Genomic DNA, 16,731 nt, shown 5'->3' with positions numbered 1-16,731 from the left:
ATATCTATAACAAGCTGAAATAAATTAAAAAGAAAAAATAGGAGAAAAAAAGAAGGTGAACAACAAAAAGCTACTAAACTGATCTTTGGAGTTAGCCGGATTGAGACTAGCATAGAAGAGAGTCTGCTCCAATAGCAATTCTTTTGGAGATAAATTTTATACTCCCATAAAACTTTAGAGCATTTTGTGTGCTCTTCCCCCAGTTTCAAGACTTGAACAATAGAATCCCTCGATTGACCCTGGCAAGAAAATTTTAGATTCTCGATGGAAGGGTCCAAAAACAAACAAAAATCTACCCTTCCACCCATGAACCAAAAAAGGAGCCCCCTTTATCAAAGTAGAGACTCTCCTTGGAGAAAAAATATACCATCAATCTCCGGTACATCTTTGTATAGTACATCTTTGTATAGTGTAGAAAGATCAGAAGAGAGGAATAGATGGTTGGACTTTGGCCATAATGCAAACGGCAACGAAGCCGATGATGAAATGGAAGGAATTTGGGATGAGGGAATAAAGAGAGATGTTGAAGAAGTGAAAGATTTCTACAACAAAGGGATAGATGGACAACCTAAGTCTAGCTCGAAATACCTCTTCATATAAGTTGATCCTACCAGAGAAAGGATCATCAATTCTACCAGTAGGCCTCAGAGGCTCCAACTCATACGAAGAAGAATTTTTATTTTGAGCTCATATTAGACTCAAGTCTCTTAAGTCCAACGTGGACCCAATGGTACCAGGCATGAAAGTTGGTCCAGCCTCATGCCTGATATTGGAACTCATAGGATCTCCCTCCAAAAAAGAAGGACCTGAAAGACCAACCCTCATTAAAACTCTCAAAACCAACCATTGAAGAATAGGAGGAAAAGGAGGAAGAAGGAATGAAAGAAATAGAGTGGGGGTCAATGAAAGCTGACAGAAAAAGGGGAGAAATCAGAAAATCGATAGGGGAGCAAGAAAATCTACCTGCGGCTGCATAGGAGATGAGGACAGTTGATCAAGGGAAGCCGCTAGAGGAGGTCACCGACAACCTAAAGAAACTGAAGGGGACAACCAAAGAGAAAGCTTCTCAAAAAGCTTATAGAAAACCAGAAACCTAGCTCAAAAAAAGAGAAGGAGAATGATCTGGAAGCATAAGAGAGGATAGAAAGAAGATGTGGTCCTTTTTATAGACACAAAAAGGCCAGTATGACCTAGATATCGAATCCTCCAGGTCATCGGATGGTTGACATCTGGTGCACCCCTATTGGTTAGCAAAAGTGGACAGATGGCTCAGTTATGGGTTATGCTTGAAACAAAGCGCACCATCCTTTGAGTCTCGTAAAATTGTTCCATTTTATCCAGTCATGATTAACCCTTGACATGACTCTTCATTTTATTGAAAAAGCACAGATTGCCATTTTAATTGTAATAGGGACATGTTTTTGACGACTTTTGAATCAATGTACTCTCCTCATTTGAACCCTTTATGATTCGAACTTGCGAGTAGAGGGCATGTGTTGAGGGGGTGATATATCATCCACGTCGAAGACATGAATCAGCACAGGATCTATGATGAAGTTTGCAAGGTCATCGCCACAGCACCAATCAGAGATAAATGTGTACAATCTTGATGGTAGATATATCATCCCAGAACTATGGATTAGCTATGCTGAAGTTATTTAGCATATAATAAAGCAATGCAGGATCTCACTTCGGATCTCACTGATCCTCACTCTCTAACTGATCCTCTCGAATGAAGTCTCCTAACTTCAATCACCAACCCTAGCTTTGGTTGTCGATCCTAACTTCGATCGCTAATCTAGGCTTTGGTTGCTGATTTTAGCTTCAATCATGGATCCTTCATCACTGACATTAGGACGGCATTCGGACATCAGATATCAATCCAAGAAAGATTCTGATCTCTGCATCATCTTTAACCAGAGGATCCCTCAGTGATCCTCACCTCCCACCATAGGTTGCACTCCCTTCAACTATTGTTGGCTGTTATATTTGGAAAGGTCGACCTTCATACTCTCCCATCAAGTCACATCATCTCATAGTGGACCATGTCACTCCAACAGTTGGTTGCACGTCGGATGAGGTCATGTCAAATCATGCCACCCCTGAGAGTAGCTAACTACCTATCGGATATCAGGGAGTGGTATAGCTGGGGAGGTCGGAATGGCCTCCAACTACTTTTTCTCTTATGACTCTTGTCTCTTTAGAAATAGAGGTAAAAAAGAGATCCTCCAGGTACACAAATACTCGCATGTCTCTCCCTCTCGCACTTCTTCTCATCTGTTCTGACTTCCTGACTTAGCCATCGGAGGGTCTTCATTGAAGTCAACTCAGACCAGGACTTACTTTGTAGGTCTCGCTATACTAATGATTCTCCATTGACTCCATCCACTTCGACCAAGGCCAGAAATCTACTGCAACAATATGTATACCTAAATATTTGACTTTGGGTGAATGTTCCCTTCCTTTCCCTGCAAACTTTTTGCTAATTCATATCTTCTTTTGTGGAACTTCTATTTCATATCATTAAGGTAACAATACACTGATGTATGACATGAACTGGAGTAATACAATATGAAATCACTATATCAACCTCCCCATGACCATTGGATACTTGCTCCGATTGTTTCACTCCTAGCCAAAGCGGAAAGCAGATAGTGGTTTGATAAAAGTTAGAATCAATCTTAAGAGATAGTGCAGACTAGCCACTATTAAAATAAAATAAAATGAAATAAAAACTCTTGCGAGGGTATGGAATAGGCACCCACACTTTTTTTTTAATAAAGAAGATAGAGCTGCTTAAAAAGAGAGTGGAATTAACCATCTTGCAAAATATAAAATCTTTCTCCTTGGTAAATATCATAAAATGCACATTCAAAAGCATGCCATGGTACGTGGACTTGATGCTGAGCTCATTAGAATGATTGGCGCATATTATTTTGCTTAAAAAAAATACTTAGTTATTGATTTTATAGGAAAGTATTGGATTTATGTTTTTTTTTAAAACAATCTACATAATTATTAATTTAACCTTGCAACATGCTCCATTAGCAACATTATCTATAGTACCAATAGTATTATTATGAAACTCTATTTGACTATAGTAGGTATATAATATAATAATAAGAAGAAGATAATTATATTATATTTATATCATAAAAACTTATTACATGTCATACTTGAAAGTATATTGATATGATAAAATAATTATATAATAAAATAAGATTATATATAGTATCAAAAATATAATTTGAATCTATTACAAAATTTAATTCCATGTTAATATTTTTATTATAATATTATATGAGTTACAGTAAATTATTGTAATATTTTTTTTATTCGCTACAACATAGTGTCCTAGTTGGATTCTGCCTTACTTAAGAGCATCATATCTTGGTTATAGAAGTCGGTTGAAGGTTGCTACTAGATATACTACTGTGGACAGGTTGCTCATGATTGCCACCCAATATTTCTTTGGCCAGAGACAGAGAATACTTCCACAAGAGGTATTTGATGCAGGCAGACTCAATCCAAGGGTTTTAAAGGGCCCTGGTAAAAGAAAAATAAAGAGAGTTAAACTAATTTGAGTGTAGTAAAAATTAAATCAAAATAAAAAAAAGAAATAATTAAGATAATAGCGACTTGGAATTTGGCGAAGAAGGAGAGGTAAGGGACTAAGCTAAAGCAACTGTGCCTAAACAATATAATTATGTAAAAAAAATAATTATAAAAAAGAGAAGAGAGATTAAAAGACCTTCTTGAGATATGCAAAGCTAGGTCGAGCTAGCCTTTCACAAGAATCCTGACGGATTCTCACCCTTTGCGACCAGCAGAAAGCTTAGTTTTGGCCTCTCTAAATTTGCTCTTTGTAAAAGCTTGTAGCTATTTGGTAGGACTTTTGTTTAAAGAGACATGAGTTTTTCTTCGGCACTTAGGACTCTGATTTTTTTATAGGGCTCTTAGGAGAGATCTAGACCTTGCATATCACATGAGAGACTAAGAAAAAGTGATGAAAATCGCATGAAAAGTTGTCTGCCACTTATTTTTGTGGATAAACGAGCATCTACCACTTCTGTTTGTTTGAAACAAACATACAAGAAGATGTGGCATTGAAAATAGAACTAGAAAATGATGATAAATAAGAGTTCAGGCATTTATAAGGAGCATTTGGACTTCTTATCTAGTCTTTTCTCCTTTTTCTTTAGTATGTTGTTTCCAGTTAATTAGGAGATATTACTATTCATGAGATATCATAGTAGGAACAGTGAATTCTAAGCTAAGTTAATTAAGAGTTCTGATAGCGGCCAGCCGTCGGGCTCTCTCTCTGTCTCCCTCTCTTCCCCTCCATCCGCCCCTAACTCGTCTCACTACCGATGTTTTTTGTGGGGCATCATCAACTTTTCTAGGTCCCTTTTAGTGACGTTCTTTCTCCAGCATCGCCTTGCCACCGTTTCTCCACCCCCCTCGGTGTTGAGATTTGGCTCCCCATTCTCCCCACCGACAAGTCCCTTAACCTCTACTAGTTCTTTCAAGGAGCGTTACAGGTCCTTCTCGACTCCCCTCGGTGGAGATCTTCTCTGACGTCTCCGGCCCTTCTTGACTAGTCGACATCGCCATGCCACTAGAACCCCCCCTCTCTCTTTCCCATCTCCTGTCTCTCTCCCCCTTTCTTTTATACTTTTTCTTCTTTTCTCTCTCTGTTTCAATTGTCATTCCAACTGAGAATCATACTCTGCCCCGGTCTCTCTCTTCTCTTTTTATCGGCACTATGCTTGGGGCATCCCCCCTCCCCTGCGATGAGCCTCTCCACTACAAAAATATTTTTTATTAGCAACGACCATTAGCGATGGCTTTTTATTCGTAGCTAATGGTGATATTTAATGATGAATTATTACAACAGAAAAGAGAATTATCGTTAAAGGTTGAAGATCTATTAGTGATGGAGGATTTTTTTATTAATGACGACATAGTCATTGCTATAATTCTTAAATTTTAATTATTTATTTATTTTTATTATTTTAAGTTTAATTAGTTCTTGGCAATAGTTTTAGTAACGTAACTTTCATCATTGCTAATACAGTACCCTAAAACTCTCTATTTTTTATTGATTATTTTTCATCGCAAACCTGCCTCCCCCTTTCTTCCTCAACCTTCGGTCCCCTTTCTTCCCTCATCGCATAGTCGAAACTCTGTCAGAGCCCATGTCCCCATACCCCAGTCCCCATGCCAGATCCATCATCCTTATGCCACATCCACCGTCCCCCTACCCCTGCCTCTCTCCTTCCTCCCCATCTCCCACCTTCTTCCCCCGTCGCACTTTCGAAACCCTGTCGGAGCCCCAGTCCCTATGCCAAGGTCTCTGCATCGGATTTGCCATCCTTGCACTAGATCCACCATTTTCATGCCCCAGCCTCCCCCTTCTTCTCCAGTCATGCCATCGAAATCCTGTCGGAGCCCCCATCCCATTGCCCCAGTCCTCATGCCGTCATCCCCACACCCCCGCCTCCCCCTTCTTCCCCCATCGTGCCATCAGAATCCCGTCGGAGCCCCCATCCCCATGCTCTAGTCTCTGCACTACTGTCCCTACGTCGGATCCATCATCCCCACACCTTTGCCATCCTCCCTCGCCATTTCCTCCTCTTCTTTCCATCTCTTGGTGAGTATTAGCAATGGCGGTGATGACGGCGATGGAGCTATTGCCACTTGCCATTCCCTCCTCTTTCAATTTTTGAATTTAAATTTGTGATGTTTATTTAAATTAATAATATTTGAATTTAATTTATACATAGAATGCACATTCCGACCATCTCCATTTGCATTGCTGCTTAGTACTTTGGAACCCCCAGGGCGGGATTTGCTTGGATGCTCTGCTAGAGTGGTAGGGGGTTCTATGAATCTATGGTATGCTTGTTTTATTTACTTTTTATACTTATCTTGCATCAGTTCAATTCTTATATTTCTTATCATAATTATATAATTAATTCATGAATCTATTTATTTTTATTTTTAGAGATTATAGGAAGACTACTCCTAGAGGATGGAGCCATGCTAGTCAAGGAGAGAGCTCTAAAGGATAGAGCAGAGCTCTCAAAGAGAGAGCTCTCATGGGGCTAGCTCGTATGTTTCTGTGGCATCCACACCACTCGATAAACTTTAATACTTTAGAAATTCTCTTTTAGGTTATTTTATCCTTTATTATCTAATATAATATTCTTTATGATGTTTTGCTACTATCTAGTTGGGACGATGTGGGGTCATCATTGACCCCACAGTCATATGGAGTAGTGGCTAGCTCTCAACCTCAGCATCATGGTAGAGGATCTGCCTGGCTTGCAATACCTTCGACTCGATTGAAGGATAGAGAGTTTGTCCATATTTAGAGCTACTCGTAAGTACTAAATTTTAGAGAAATATGTTTAAAGTTTAGTCATTTTAGAATCAATATTTACTGTTCAAAACTAATTTTGTAGGATAATTATGGAGCCTGGAGTATCCCATATAGTTACCAAGATCATTCGACGATTGATATCGGGATCAATAAATGAGTTCTCTAGTTGGCTATCGGGGGCTCATGATACTGCATGGGAGATGTTCCTGATAAGTTAAAGATATTTAATTTTTAATTCATAGTATATTTATATTTTATTTATTAATATATGATTATTTTTATTTACAGGAATATTATCGATTCGAGACTCCTTAAGATGAGGAAGCTGGCCATCAGACCTCAAGGAGGTCACTATACATAAGCTCCAAGATGGGTTATACAACCTCAGGTAGTCCATCATTGAGTCCTCTAGTTCTGAGTCACCATCAGACTGAAAGTCTTTCACTGATCACGGGATGCGAGGCTACATATGGAAGATCCTTTGTAACCAATGGAGTAATGAGAACTACTCTGGTAGACAACAGAGGGCCTAATGGAATCGGACCGCCCAGCAGGATCCAATCAAGCACACCTATGGCTCCATTGGCACACATATTGAATATTTTTAGACTTAAGTCGTTACTTGATTGTTTTTGATGATTCATTCTTTAAAATCTTTCTCTTGAGCTTTTTGATGCTATCAAAAAGGAAGAAAGTATGTGTGATGAATATATCTTTGAAATACTCTTCAATTAATTAATATGCTCATGTGTTTGCTTGAAATGATCACATGAAATGAGCATATGTATATGTATGAAATTTGGTATCAAATATCTAAAATCTGAATTTAGGATAATTGAAACATTCATGAAACATATGTTAACATGTATTTATTTTATCACTTTATGATTCATATTGACAAGTTAATTGAAACAAATTATATTTAGTAATTATGGATGTAGTTATGTAATCCTTATTATATACTTATGGATATGGTCATAGATATGATATTTTTATTATATGTTGGCTACTATTATATACCATGATGTATTTTGACTGACATTATGTACTTTTAGCTTATGTGAACTAAATATACTCTCTTGATGTATTTTTGCTAATACTATGTAGTAAGTGAAATATGCTTCTTGTTACAATATGACATTGTCCAATGTGCATTCTATTATGAATATTGAATGTGATGTTATGGTGCCCCATTCCTCGTTATAGATGATCTTATCATTTGAGCAGCAGATTCCTTATTTGATAAAAAAATAAAAAATAACAAAAGGGGGAGTAGATATTATGGAGTATTTCTTATCTAAGTTGATGATGCCTAAAAGTGGGAGTAGATTGTTTATGGTATAAGTAGAAATATATGCTTGATTGATATTTTTTTGCTTGACTGACTGAATTTTTAAATTTTTTGCTAACATATGTTAGGAGCATAGCCCCAACCACTCTTCTAAAAAGAACTAAATTATCTAGTTGAAAGTGAGGTTTATACTATATTTGCACTATCTATCATTTATTCTAATGATGTATCATATTGTCTAACTTGACCTTCATATTATGTCTTGATATATTAGATTAGAGCTCATGTTTTGAAAAGATGTATCAAATTGAATATATTTGTATATGCCTTGATCTTAAGCTCATACACTTTTAATGGCACTATTTTACCCCAATGTCTTATATACGTTATTCTGCTTATATACTCAAATATTTTATCGTCATCAAAAAAGGAGAAAATATTATCCCAAGGATTGATTTTAATGACTACAAAATATTTGAGAGGAGTACTAATGATTTTTATCTTTGGAGAAGCTTAAGTGTGTATTTTAGAAAATTCAAAAATTTTAAATTGATAAAGATACTTGAAAAAGGTCAACGTTATAAATTCATCAAGTTGAAGATGAAAACAATATTTTTCAGATGCCTCAAGAAATTCAAGATGACTTTCGATCATTAGAAGATAATTTCAAAAGTTTTGTAAAAAATAAAAAAGATCATTCCAAGCAAAAAGGGACGGCCCCTAGGTCATCCCTTTTGAAAAGGGATCCTGGGATGCTAATTTTTGGGATGGCACACAAAAAAGAACGACCCCTATTCCAGGAGGCGACCTATGGGATAATCCCTGCTATCCACAAGCCTAAATACAGAACCTATTTCTTTACTGTGTAAAGGGGATCACCCCTAGGACGATCCATTGGCTAGGGGACAACCCATGGGTCACCCCCTGCAGGCCTGACGCACGTAATGGCTAGGTCTCTACTCATTTTTGGCATATTTAATACTCTCTAATCACTCTCCAACTGCTCTAAATAGTTAATAGTGATTCTCCAGTATTGATTGAAGCTACAAAAGCATTCACAAAGACAGAAAACTCCAGAAGAATCAAGAGAAAATCTATTCAAAAAGAGATTAAAGCTCCAATGTAAAAAGGCATTCATTTCATACTCAACCATCTCTTCTAAGTGCTTTTAACTCTTTACTCCAACTGAGGGTGTTCTTAAAGGCTTCTTCAACATAGTATAAAATGTATTTATTATTTTATTACGCTTATTAAGGAGCTTAGCTTGATTGTCGTAATATAACTTCTTCATCTTACCATTTTTATGTGTACAAGTTTTGGGTATTCCAAAATTTGAAAAAAGATTGATCCGAATCTAGAATCAAAGTGTGTTGGGTTGGCTTATATCCAAAAAATAAATATTTAGCTTAAAAAAAGTTAGAATCAGTAGAATTCGATATTGTAATTATGAAATATAATTAGTGATTGAAATTTTCAAGTAAGAGCTTAGGAAGTGGATGTAGGTGCTTGGTTGGCACTGAATCACTACAAAATCCTATGTTTGTGATGTCTTGATCTCTCTTCTTGCTCTTTTATATTAATTTCTTACTTGTTTCCATATTTAGCATATTGTTCATTATTGCCACTGCATATCAGTTATCTCATCTAAGACATATTTTGTAGCATATTTTTTACTTAATTTTTTTTAAGAACCCAATTCACCTCCCTTCCTTTTGGGTTGCATAGTTGCACAACAGCATGCCATTGGAATGGTGAGGATGTTTGAAGCTCTGCTTCATGGCCTTATGATGAAATGCTCACTCTCAAAATGAGCTTCGAACAGTGACTGTGAAGGAGGGCCTTCCTCTGGCACCAATCTATTGCTATCAAATTTCAAGTCAAAGAGGGTGGAGTTAGTCTCTTTGGGTGGAAGCTGGGCATTCAGACTCCTCATCTAAAGATGAGATGAAGGGATATTCAGTAGAAGATGAGATAGAAGGGTTTTCGATAGAAGATGAGATTAAAGGATCCTCGATAGAAGATGAGGTGAAAGGGTCATCAGTAGAGTATGAGATGGAAGGATCTTGGACAGAGGATGAGGTAGAAGGATCATTAGCAAAAGATGAGATGGAAGGATCCTCGGTAGAGGATAATGTGAAAGGACCCTCGGTAGAGCATGAGGTGGAAGGTCCTCGACAAAAGATAAAGTGGAAAGATCCTTGGCAAAGGATGAGGTGGAAGGATCCTTGGCAGAAGATAAGATATCGATGGGGATGTTAGAGCTAGACCTGCAAAAAATCTCTAATTGAAAGATTTTTAAATGAAGACCCTCCGATGCTTACATTAGTTAAGAGTTGGAGAACAGTAATAGAGAGATGGAGCATTTTGAAACCTTATGAGAGCTTATATGGAATCCTCCTTCTCTCTAATTTATAGAGAGTAAGAGTCTATGAATGTCAGGAAAACTGGCCATTTCTAAAAAGTACACGTAGATTGCACTAGCAGAGATTGTGTTTCCGCATTAGTGATATGGAGTCAACCAACAATTGTCCTTTGGGGTGTAATCATGTCTTAGCAGTTAAAACTTTCCTATCTGGTATTTCCAAGATTGTGAGGAGGATTGCCCACTTTTAATAGCCAGTTTGCTGAATTTAGTCATTCTATCGAAATAGGACCATACTCCTTGGATAACATTAGATCGGCCATAGTCGACCCTGACACACCATGGCCAAAATCAAGGACTAGGTCAACTGAGGCTAGGATAAAGGCTCACAATACTCACCAAACTAATTTTGGAGTTCTCGATGTCGCAATGGTTTTATAATTGTCAGAAGTGCATAGAGATGGATCCATAGTTTTGCTAGCTTTAACAGTTAAAATTAAACTCGAAATGCCATATGAATTCAGTAAATTTAAGCTCCATATGAGTGTGTCTATGAACAAAAGTCATAGTATTCATAGCATAATCATGCGATAGGTGAAGCAATTTGTCCTTTATATAAGAATACATTCTTTAAAATTTGGTAAGATGAATGGCACGTTAGGATATTTCTATAGGAATATCCCAGAGGAATTTAGCTTGCTAGCCTCTCTAGCCAACATCTTCTATGAGCCCACCAAAGTCCCAGTCTAAATCTTAGACTATGGGCTTGTTGGTTTGTCGGAAGAGGAACAGACCTATGGAGGTCTTTTTTCTTCCCCCATGATTCAGTCTAGAAAGATGTTCGTTTAATATGGGCTATGCTTAAATAGATTTCTAGTCCCCAAATTTAGAAAAATAAATCATAAAAATTTTAAATTATATTTTAAATAAACAAAAAAAATACCATAATAAAAATTTATGCTAGCAAACAAAATACAGAAGAACTACACACTGTAACTAGATTAAAGAAACATTATCTATTATACTTTAGAGCATATAAAAATACAAAAGTAGGAAAATATAGAAAAATAAGGAAATCAAGTTATTTATAATATTAATTTTCCAAATATATTTAACTATAATTTAAAATTTTATGTTGTTTTACTAAATATGAAGCCAAAAGGAAGATAATCTTTTATATGTTTGAATGCATGCAACATTAGCAATAGCAACATGAACTATGCATTGATCAAAATAAGAAATGTCATGCATATGTTTGTTATGTATAGAACATTGGTGCATACATCTATTATTTTGGCCTTCATAGTATGGGTTTATTTTGTAAATCAATGTGGCCAAAGCTATCTTATTTATTTATCTCTAAGATAATCATTTTGATTATTATTTGCCCTTTAAAAATAATGTTTGGTGCAACCCAATTATTTCAAAATATCAAAAAGAGAATTACTTATATCTGATAATAAGAAGGAAGTACCTCCATCCAATTCAATCTACCGACATCTATATATTGTGCAATGGAAGGTAACTGAATACGGCAGAACATGTACACACTTATGTTGTTCAATCATATGCAGTCATATAATTAGGGGTGTCAGTGGAAGCTGATAACCCACTAGCCTAATTTGAACCGACCCAAAACAAAAGGTTTGGATATGAGAAATAAAACCAATAGAACTATTTTGTTAGATAAGGTTCCAAATTAGACCCAAATCTTATTTGATTGGGTTTGGATTTAGGTAAATCCATATATACCAAAATCAGAAAATCTGATCCAATTATATTTATGCATACAGACATATTTATATAGATTCTTGAACACATACATGCACACACATGTGCGAGCACATATTTGTCTATGTATGTATGCGTTAATTAGTTCTTTTAACCATTGAGATATTAAATAGAGAGTCTGAAATTGTAACCCATCATGTTTCTCAAATTCGTAGATCCTAATGGTAACCTTCTTACTATAAATTTATGATGATTTCACATTTGTATTGAGTTTGATTCTTATAGAATGTTTTGATTCTTCATGTCTTTGATTCATTTGAATGAATGTGGGCATTATTAGTAATATTAGTTAAGTAGATGCCCTTTTTCAGAGACAATTATTGTATATTTCTTTATGTCTTTATTCATTTCCTATTTATACTCCATGAGACAACATTTTGAATGCATTAAATAATTTAGAAAAAATGTTCAAAAAGTATAGGAAAATAACTTATTTGCTAAAAAGTTTGAGTGTTCAACTCGATAGGCAATCTCGTGGATCAAATATTGGATATATGAATATATTTCCAATCAGATTTGAATTTTAGTTTGAATCTAACAAATATATCTTTTAGGTTTAGGTTTGGATAAGATCAAATTCGATCTAACTGCAACACCCTTATATCTATAGGAGACATAAATGCAAATGGGATTGGGAATGGATCCTTCACTTAAAATCACAAACCAAAAAGGATCCTGATGACTTTATGATGGTAATTGGATGGATATCAAGGTGAATAAGGCTGCTGATGAGCTCCTTTGTTTCTGGATATTTGGAGACTATCTAGAACCTGCATTACCTTTCGGCATATTGTGGCAAAATTCTACCTGTATTCTCTTTCAATTTCATGATATTTTATTTTCAAATTTATTGATGCTCAATCAATATGAAATATCTGCTTCATAAAAAAAAAAAAAAAAAATCCTGATGCAAATTTCTACTTTATTATTTATTTTAGTTGAACAAATATCATAAACTCTCCTACTCTCTTCAATTTGCTAGAACTGGAGTCATGGAAGCAACTGAACCATGAAACATGCAAGAACTAGCTCTAAGTCAAATTATTCATTTACTTTTCAATTGGAAAATAGGGAGACCAAAGTCAAAATTAAATGATCTGAAATTCATTAACTTTAGACTTGAAACTTATTTAAAAAACAAAGGCTCAAAGATGGAGATCATTTTCCAAACACAATGGCTTAGGTGGTAGCCATGGTCCACCACAAATAATCCCAAGTTCTTCGAATGTTTGGGCATGGCATATCAAATGAGATGACACGCTCATCCAGGCTAAATATGTACAGTCTCTCTGCATCATTACATGGCTGTATGAAATATATATGGTTTGGTTGTACTCCTGACTCGGTCGCAGAAAGTGAAATACCAAATGCACCACTTAGGAAGAAGGCACGATCACCAATGCTCTCCACCCTCTCCCAACGCAATTTAGAGAAGTCCAGCTTGTGAACATCTACCGTGACAACATGGCCTCCACCCCAACTCCTACTGTATCTCAACACCAGGAAGATATCCCCACAAGCCTCAACCAAGTTTGGAAAATAGCTTGGATAGGAATGGAGAGATGTGAACGACTCTACTTCCATTATTTCTACATTCATAGAAGAAGACGTTGTATCAATGAGCATGATATTTTCTTCAAAAGTAAGAGCATACAGCTTCCCCTGGCAATTGACTATACTGTATACGAAGAAATCATGGCTGAAATTAACCGTCAATCGAGTCCACTCCTTATCTCCCACATGGCAAAAAAATAAGAACGGTTGCTTCTTGCGTAAGAACACGATCATGCAGTTAGGAAGTGCTGGCGATGATGACACAATGGAGATATCGAGGAATTCTGCAAGCTCGAGCAGGGGAGGAAGTAAGATCTTTGACAAGGAGGTGAGACTTAGGAGGAAGCATTCTTTTGAAGGCTCATCCCACATTAACAGCCAGCCATAAAAGGAACCCAAACATCTTTTTCCTTGCATCTCGGGGATGCTTCTATGTTGCACGATCCCATCAGACACATTAATAAAAGTCTGCAACTGCTTGTGCCTTCCATGAGGTAGGATGATCCATGGATTTGATCCAAGACTAGGTGGTAGGGAGAGTTCATGCCTCTCAGCAATCATTTTCACCTATTCAAAGCTTGATTTATCACCTGAAATGAAACATCATTGATAATTATATCTTCCTTGACAAGAGCTCATATGGAACAAAAACTATCAAAAACTATATGGAACAAAATAAATGATGCACGAAAATAGCGTATATATAAAGAAGTGATCAATGTCCGAAAACTCGATCCACAACTGGAGTGTCAAAACCGAGCGAAATATTCTCCTATCTGAAAAATCGTTCTCCTACAGAATTAAGCTCAAGCATAAAAAAAAAAAAAAAAAAAAAAAAAAAAAAAAAAAAAAAAAAAAAAAAAAAAAAAAAAAAATCATCCTGTAGATTTAACAATCTAGACCATCCATTGGTGTCCACCAGGGTGCATCCCCAGCCCCTTTGCATTCTAGAAATCACTTTCATCCGCGGACGAGAGAATGAAAGCGTGAGAAGGAGAGGAGAGATAAGAGAGAGATATAACTATCTCTTTTTCTTCAATGAAGGGGAACCCACCCCGCGTTCCCCCTTCTTCTCAAACACGACCGCGGGAGACCAATGACCCGTCACCCCATAAAGGCGTCCGGTAATGAAGAGGCGACGACCCCGGCAATAGCTACGGCCAACGGTGGTCGGTGAAGCAAAAAGAAGAGGGAAAAAAAAAAAAGAAAACAGGGGAAACACTGTTCCCGAACATCCGGCAGCTTGCCGGTCCAAAGCACAGGGGCTATAGGGGCGGAAAAAAGGGAAGAGAAGGAGGCAGAGGGCGGATACCTCAGTCTGGCGAAGCCAAAAGGCGATTCCGCAAGCCTTTCCGACGCAAATCCAAGGGAAAACACCAAGAAAAAGACTGGAAATCAGCGGTGAACACTCCGAATTTTGGTGGTGGAGTCCTAAAAGGAGGAGAAGGCGTCCTTTTATAGATGAGATACCAAGGTTTCAGCGGAATTTGGCTTGCCCTTGGACTCTCGGTATCCGCTGCAGTCACGAAGAGGAGTAACACTCCCAATCGGAGTCCCTCCTCCTTTAGGTACGTGGGACCCATGGTTCCGGGTCTCTTCAGGCCGGCCCATGGGCTAAGAGCTGGGCTGTTATGTAAGAAATAGGGAAAGTTTGCATCTTGAATTATTAGTCGTGAATATTTAGACGATTCGGAAATCATGCTCGTGGAGGAAAAATGTTGGAATGGTCAATCAAGGGGATTTAGCGCGCGTGATGATTATTAATATATGCCCGATATTAGACAAGTTTTCTTCAGCCTCTACAGAAAGCATATATTGTGCATCGTAAAGATGGATTTACTATATCAAAAGATAATTTGGGGAGTTAAAAAAAAAAAAAAAGCAATGGCTACTTAAATCATATAAAAGTGATGTATATGTGTTTAAATTGTTGGCAATCACATGATAAAGAAACTTTATGTCAGACTGTTGATTCAACTTGAATTTTTTGATACTTAATAGTGGTGAGAGTCTACTTGTTACTTGAACTTAACCAGGCGCCGGAGAATAATTAGACCTGGTTACCAACCTAAAATAATTCTATTTTTTAGCTTGGGCACCAGCATATTGGACCCTGTAGGTCATGTAAATGTGAAATAGTATGTTCGAGTCTTTTAAAATTTTTGATCTGACCCTATCAATAAAGTATGTCTCGATCCAAAAAACCAACCACCCATCTAACAAAATGACAAATTGGTAAAGGACACATGACACCTCCAATATCCTGACCAATTCAACATAACTTGACAAATATAACTCAACTGTAGGTCTGCGAACTTGGTCAAACCAGCTTGCCTACATTAAGTCTCGTAGGTTTTATCTATATTTAATATCCAAAGCAAAGATTTCTTATATGTGCCAACATTCGGCCAATTTAAATGTCGCACATTGTGCAAGGATAAATCCCTAGGGTCACTTATCTAGGTAACCTTGTATACAAAAATACCAAAGCCTTGAGCAGAGCTATGTCATGCAAAACATGGATATCACTGCCCATCTCCCTCCATACGGTAGGTGATATATTTATCAATGAACATCTCAAAAAGAAGAAAAAAAAAAGGGAGTGAAAAAAAAAAAGAAGAAAAAACTAACGTAACGGCCATGAGTATGGATGAGGTGGAGGGGCAATGGCAAATCATTGAGGTAGAGTTCAGGGCAAGAGGTTTGGTGATTGTGGTGATGATGGTGGACACCATGTCATGATCGTGGAAGATGGAAATATTGCAGAACGGAATCTGGGCATTTTTTTCCCCATTCTACTTTCCCCATTATTTGAGTTTTCTGCTTGTACAACTCAAGTTGTGGTTGGGTTGGTATAGTCTAATATATATTTCTTTCCTTCTTGTAGATGTTCTGCTCCAAGGCATGGCAGTAAAGCAGAAATACTGATACCACATGCTACCATGACTAAGTTTCGCATTTGAGTCCTCAATTAACAATGTCATGTAAAATTGTAAATATATTTTAGAACTTACTTCTTTTTTTTTTTTTTTTTTGAATCTTGCAGGAATATCAAATAGGTTCATACTTATCTTATTATATGTAAAATAAGGCACCAGGCATGGATCTTAGATTAACAGCTTTATGAATATATGCTTGCTTCACTTTCCGACAAACTATTTAAAGAAGTTTTCCTTGAGGCATGATAAGAGGCAAGTTCTAAGAAGACTTTCTAATTATAAACAACCCATGTTCTCCACTAAATCTTCAAGTCAGCTGAATGTAATGCAGTTAAATTGTATCTTTGTAATCCATTTCCCTCGCTTCAGAATATGTAGCTTAGAAGTCTTCAAAAAAGCTTGGCAAATA

At 36.8% G+C, this 16,731-nt stretch overlaps 1 protein-coding gene across 1 annotated transcript; it reads right to left on the bottom strand.

The window, feature by feature from the left end:
* Positions 1-12,917: 12,917 nt before the first annotated feature.
* Positions 12,918-15,079, bottom strand: LOC105041970 (F-box/kelch-repeat protein At1g57790). Its single transcript, XM_010919051.4, has 2 exons — positions 14,696-15,079; positions 12,918-13,973 (listed from the first exon to the last, which is right to left on the bottom strand). Exon 2 carries the CDS (start codon positions 13,942-13,944, stop codon positions 13,009-13,011), a length of 936 nt encoding a protein of 311 aa, XP_010917353.1. The 5' UTR covers positions 13,945-13,973; positions 14,696-15,079; the 3' UTR covers positions 12,918-13,008.
* Positions 15,080-16,731: the final 1,652 nt, after the last annotated feature.

Source organism: Elaeis guineensis, chromosome 3 (assembly GCF_000442705.2).
Source record: "Elaeis guineensis isolate ETL-2024a chromosome 3, EG11, whole genome shotgun sequence".
Taxonomy (NCBI): Eukaryota; Viridiplantae; Streptophyta; class Magnoliopsida; order Arecales; family Arecaceae; genus Elaeis; species Elaeis guineensis.
Note: the sequence above shows the minus strand (reverse complement) of the source record. Positions and strands in the feature narration are given on the sequence as shown.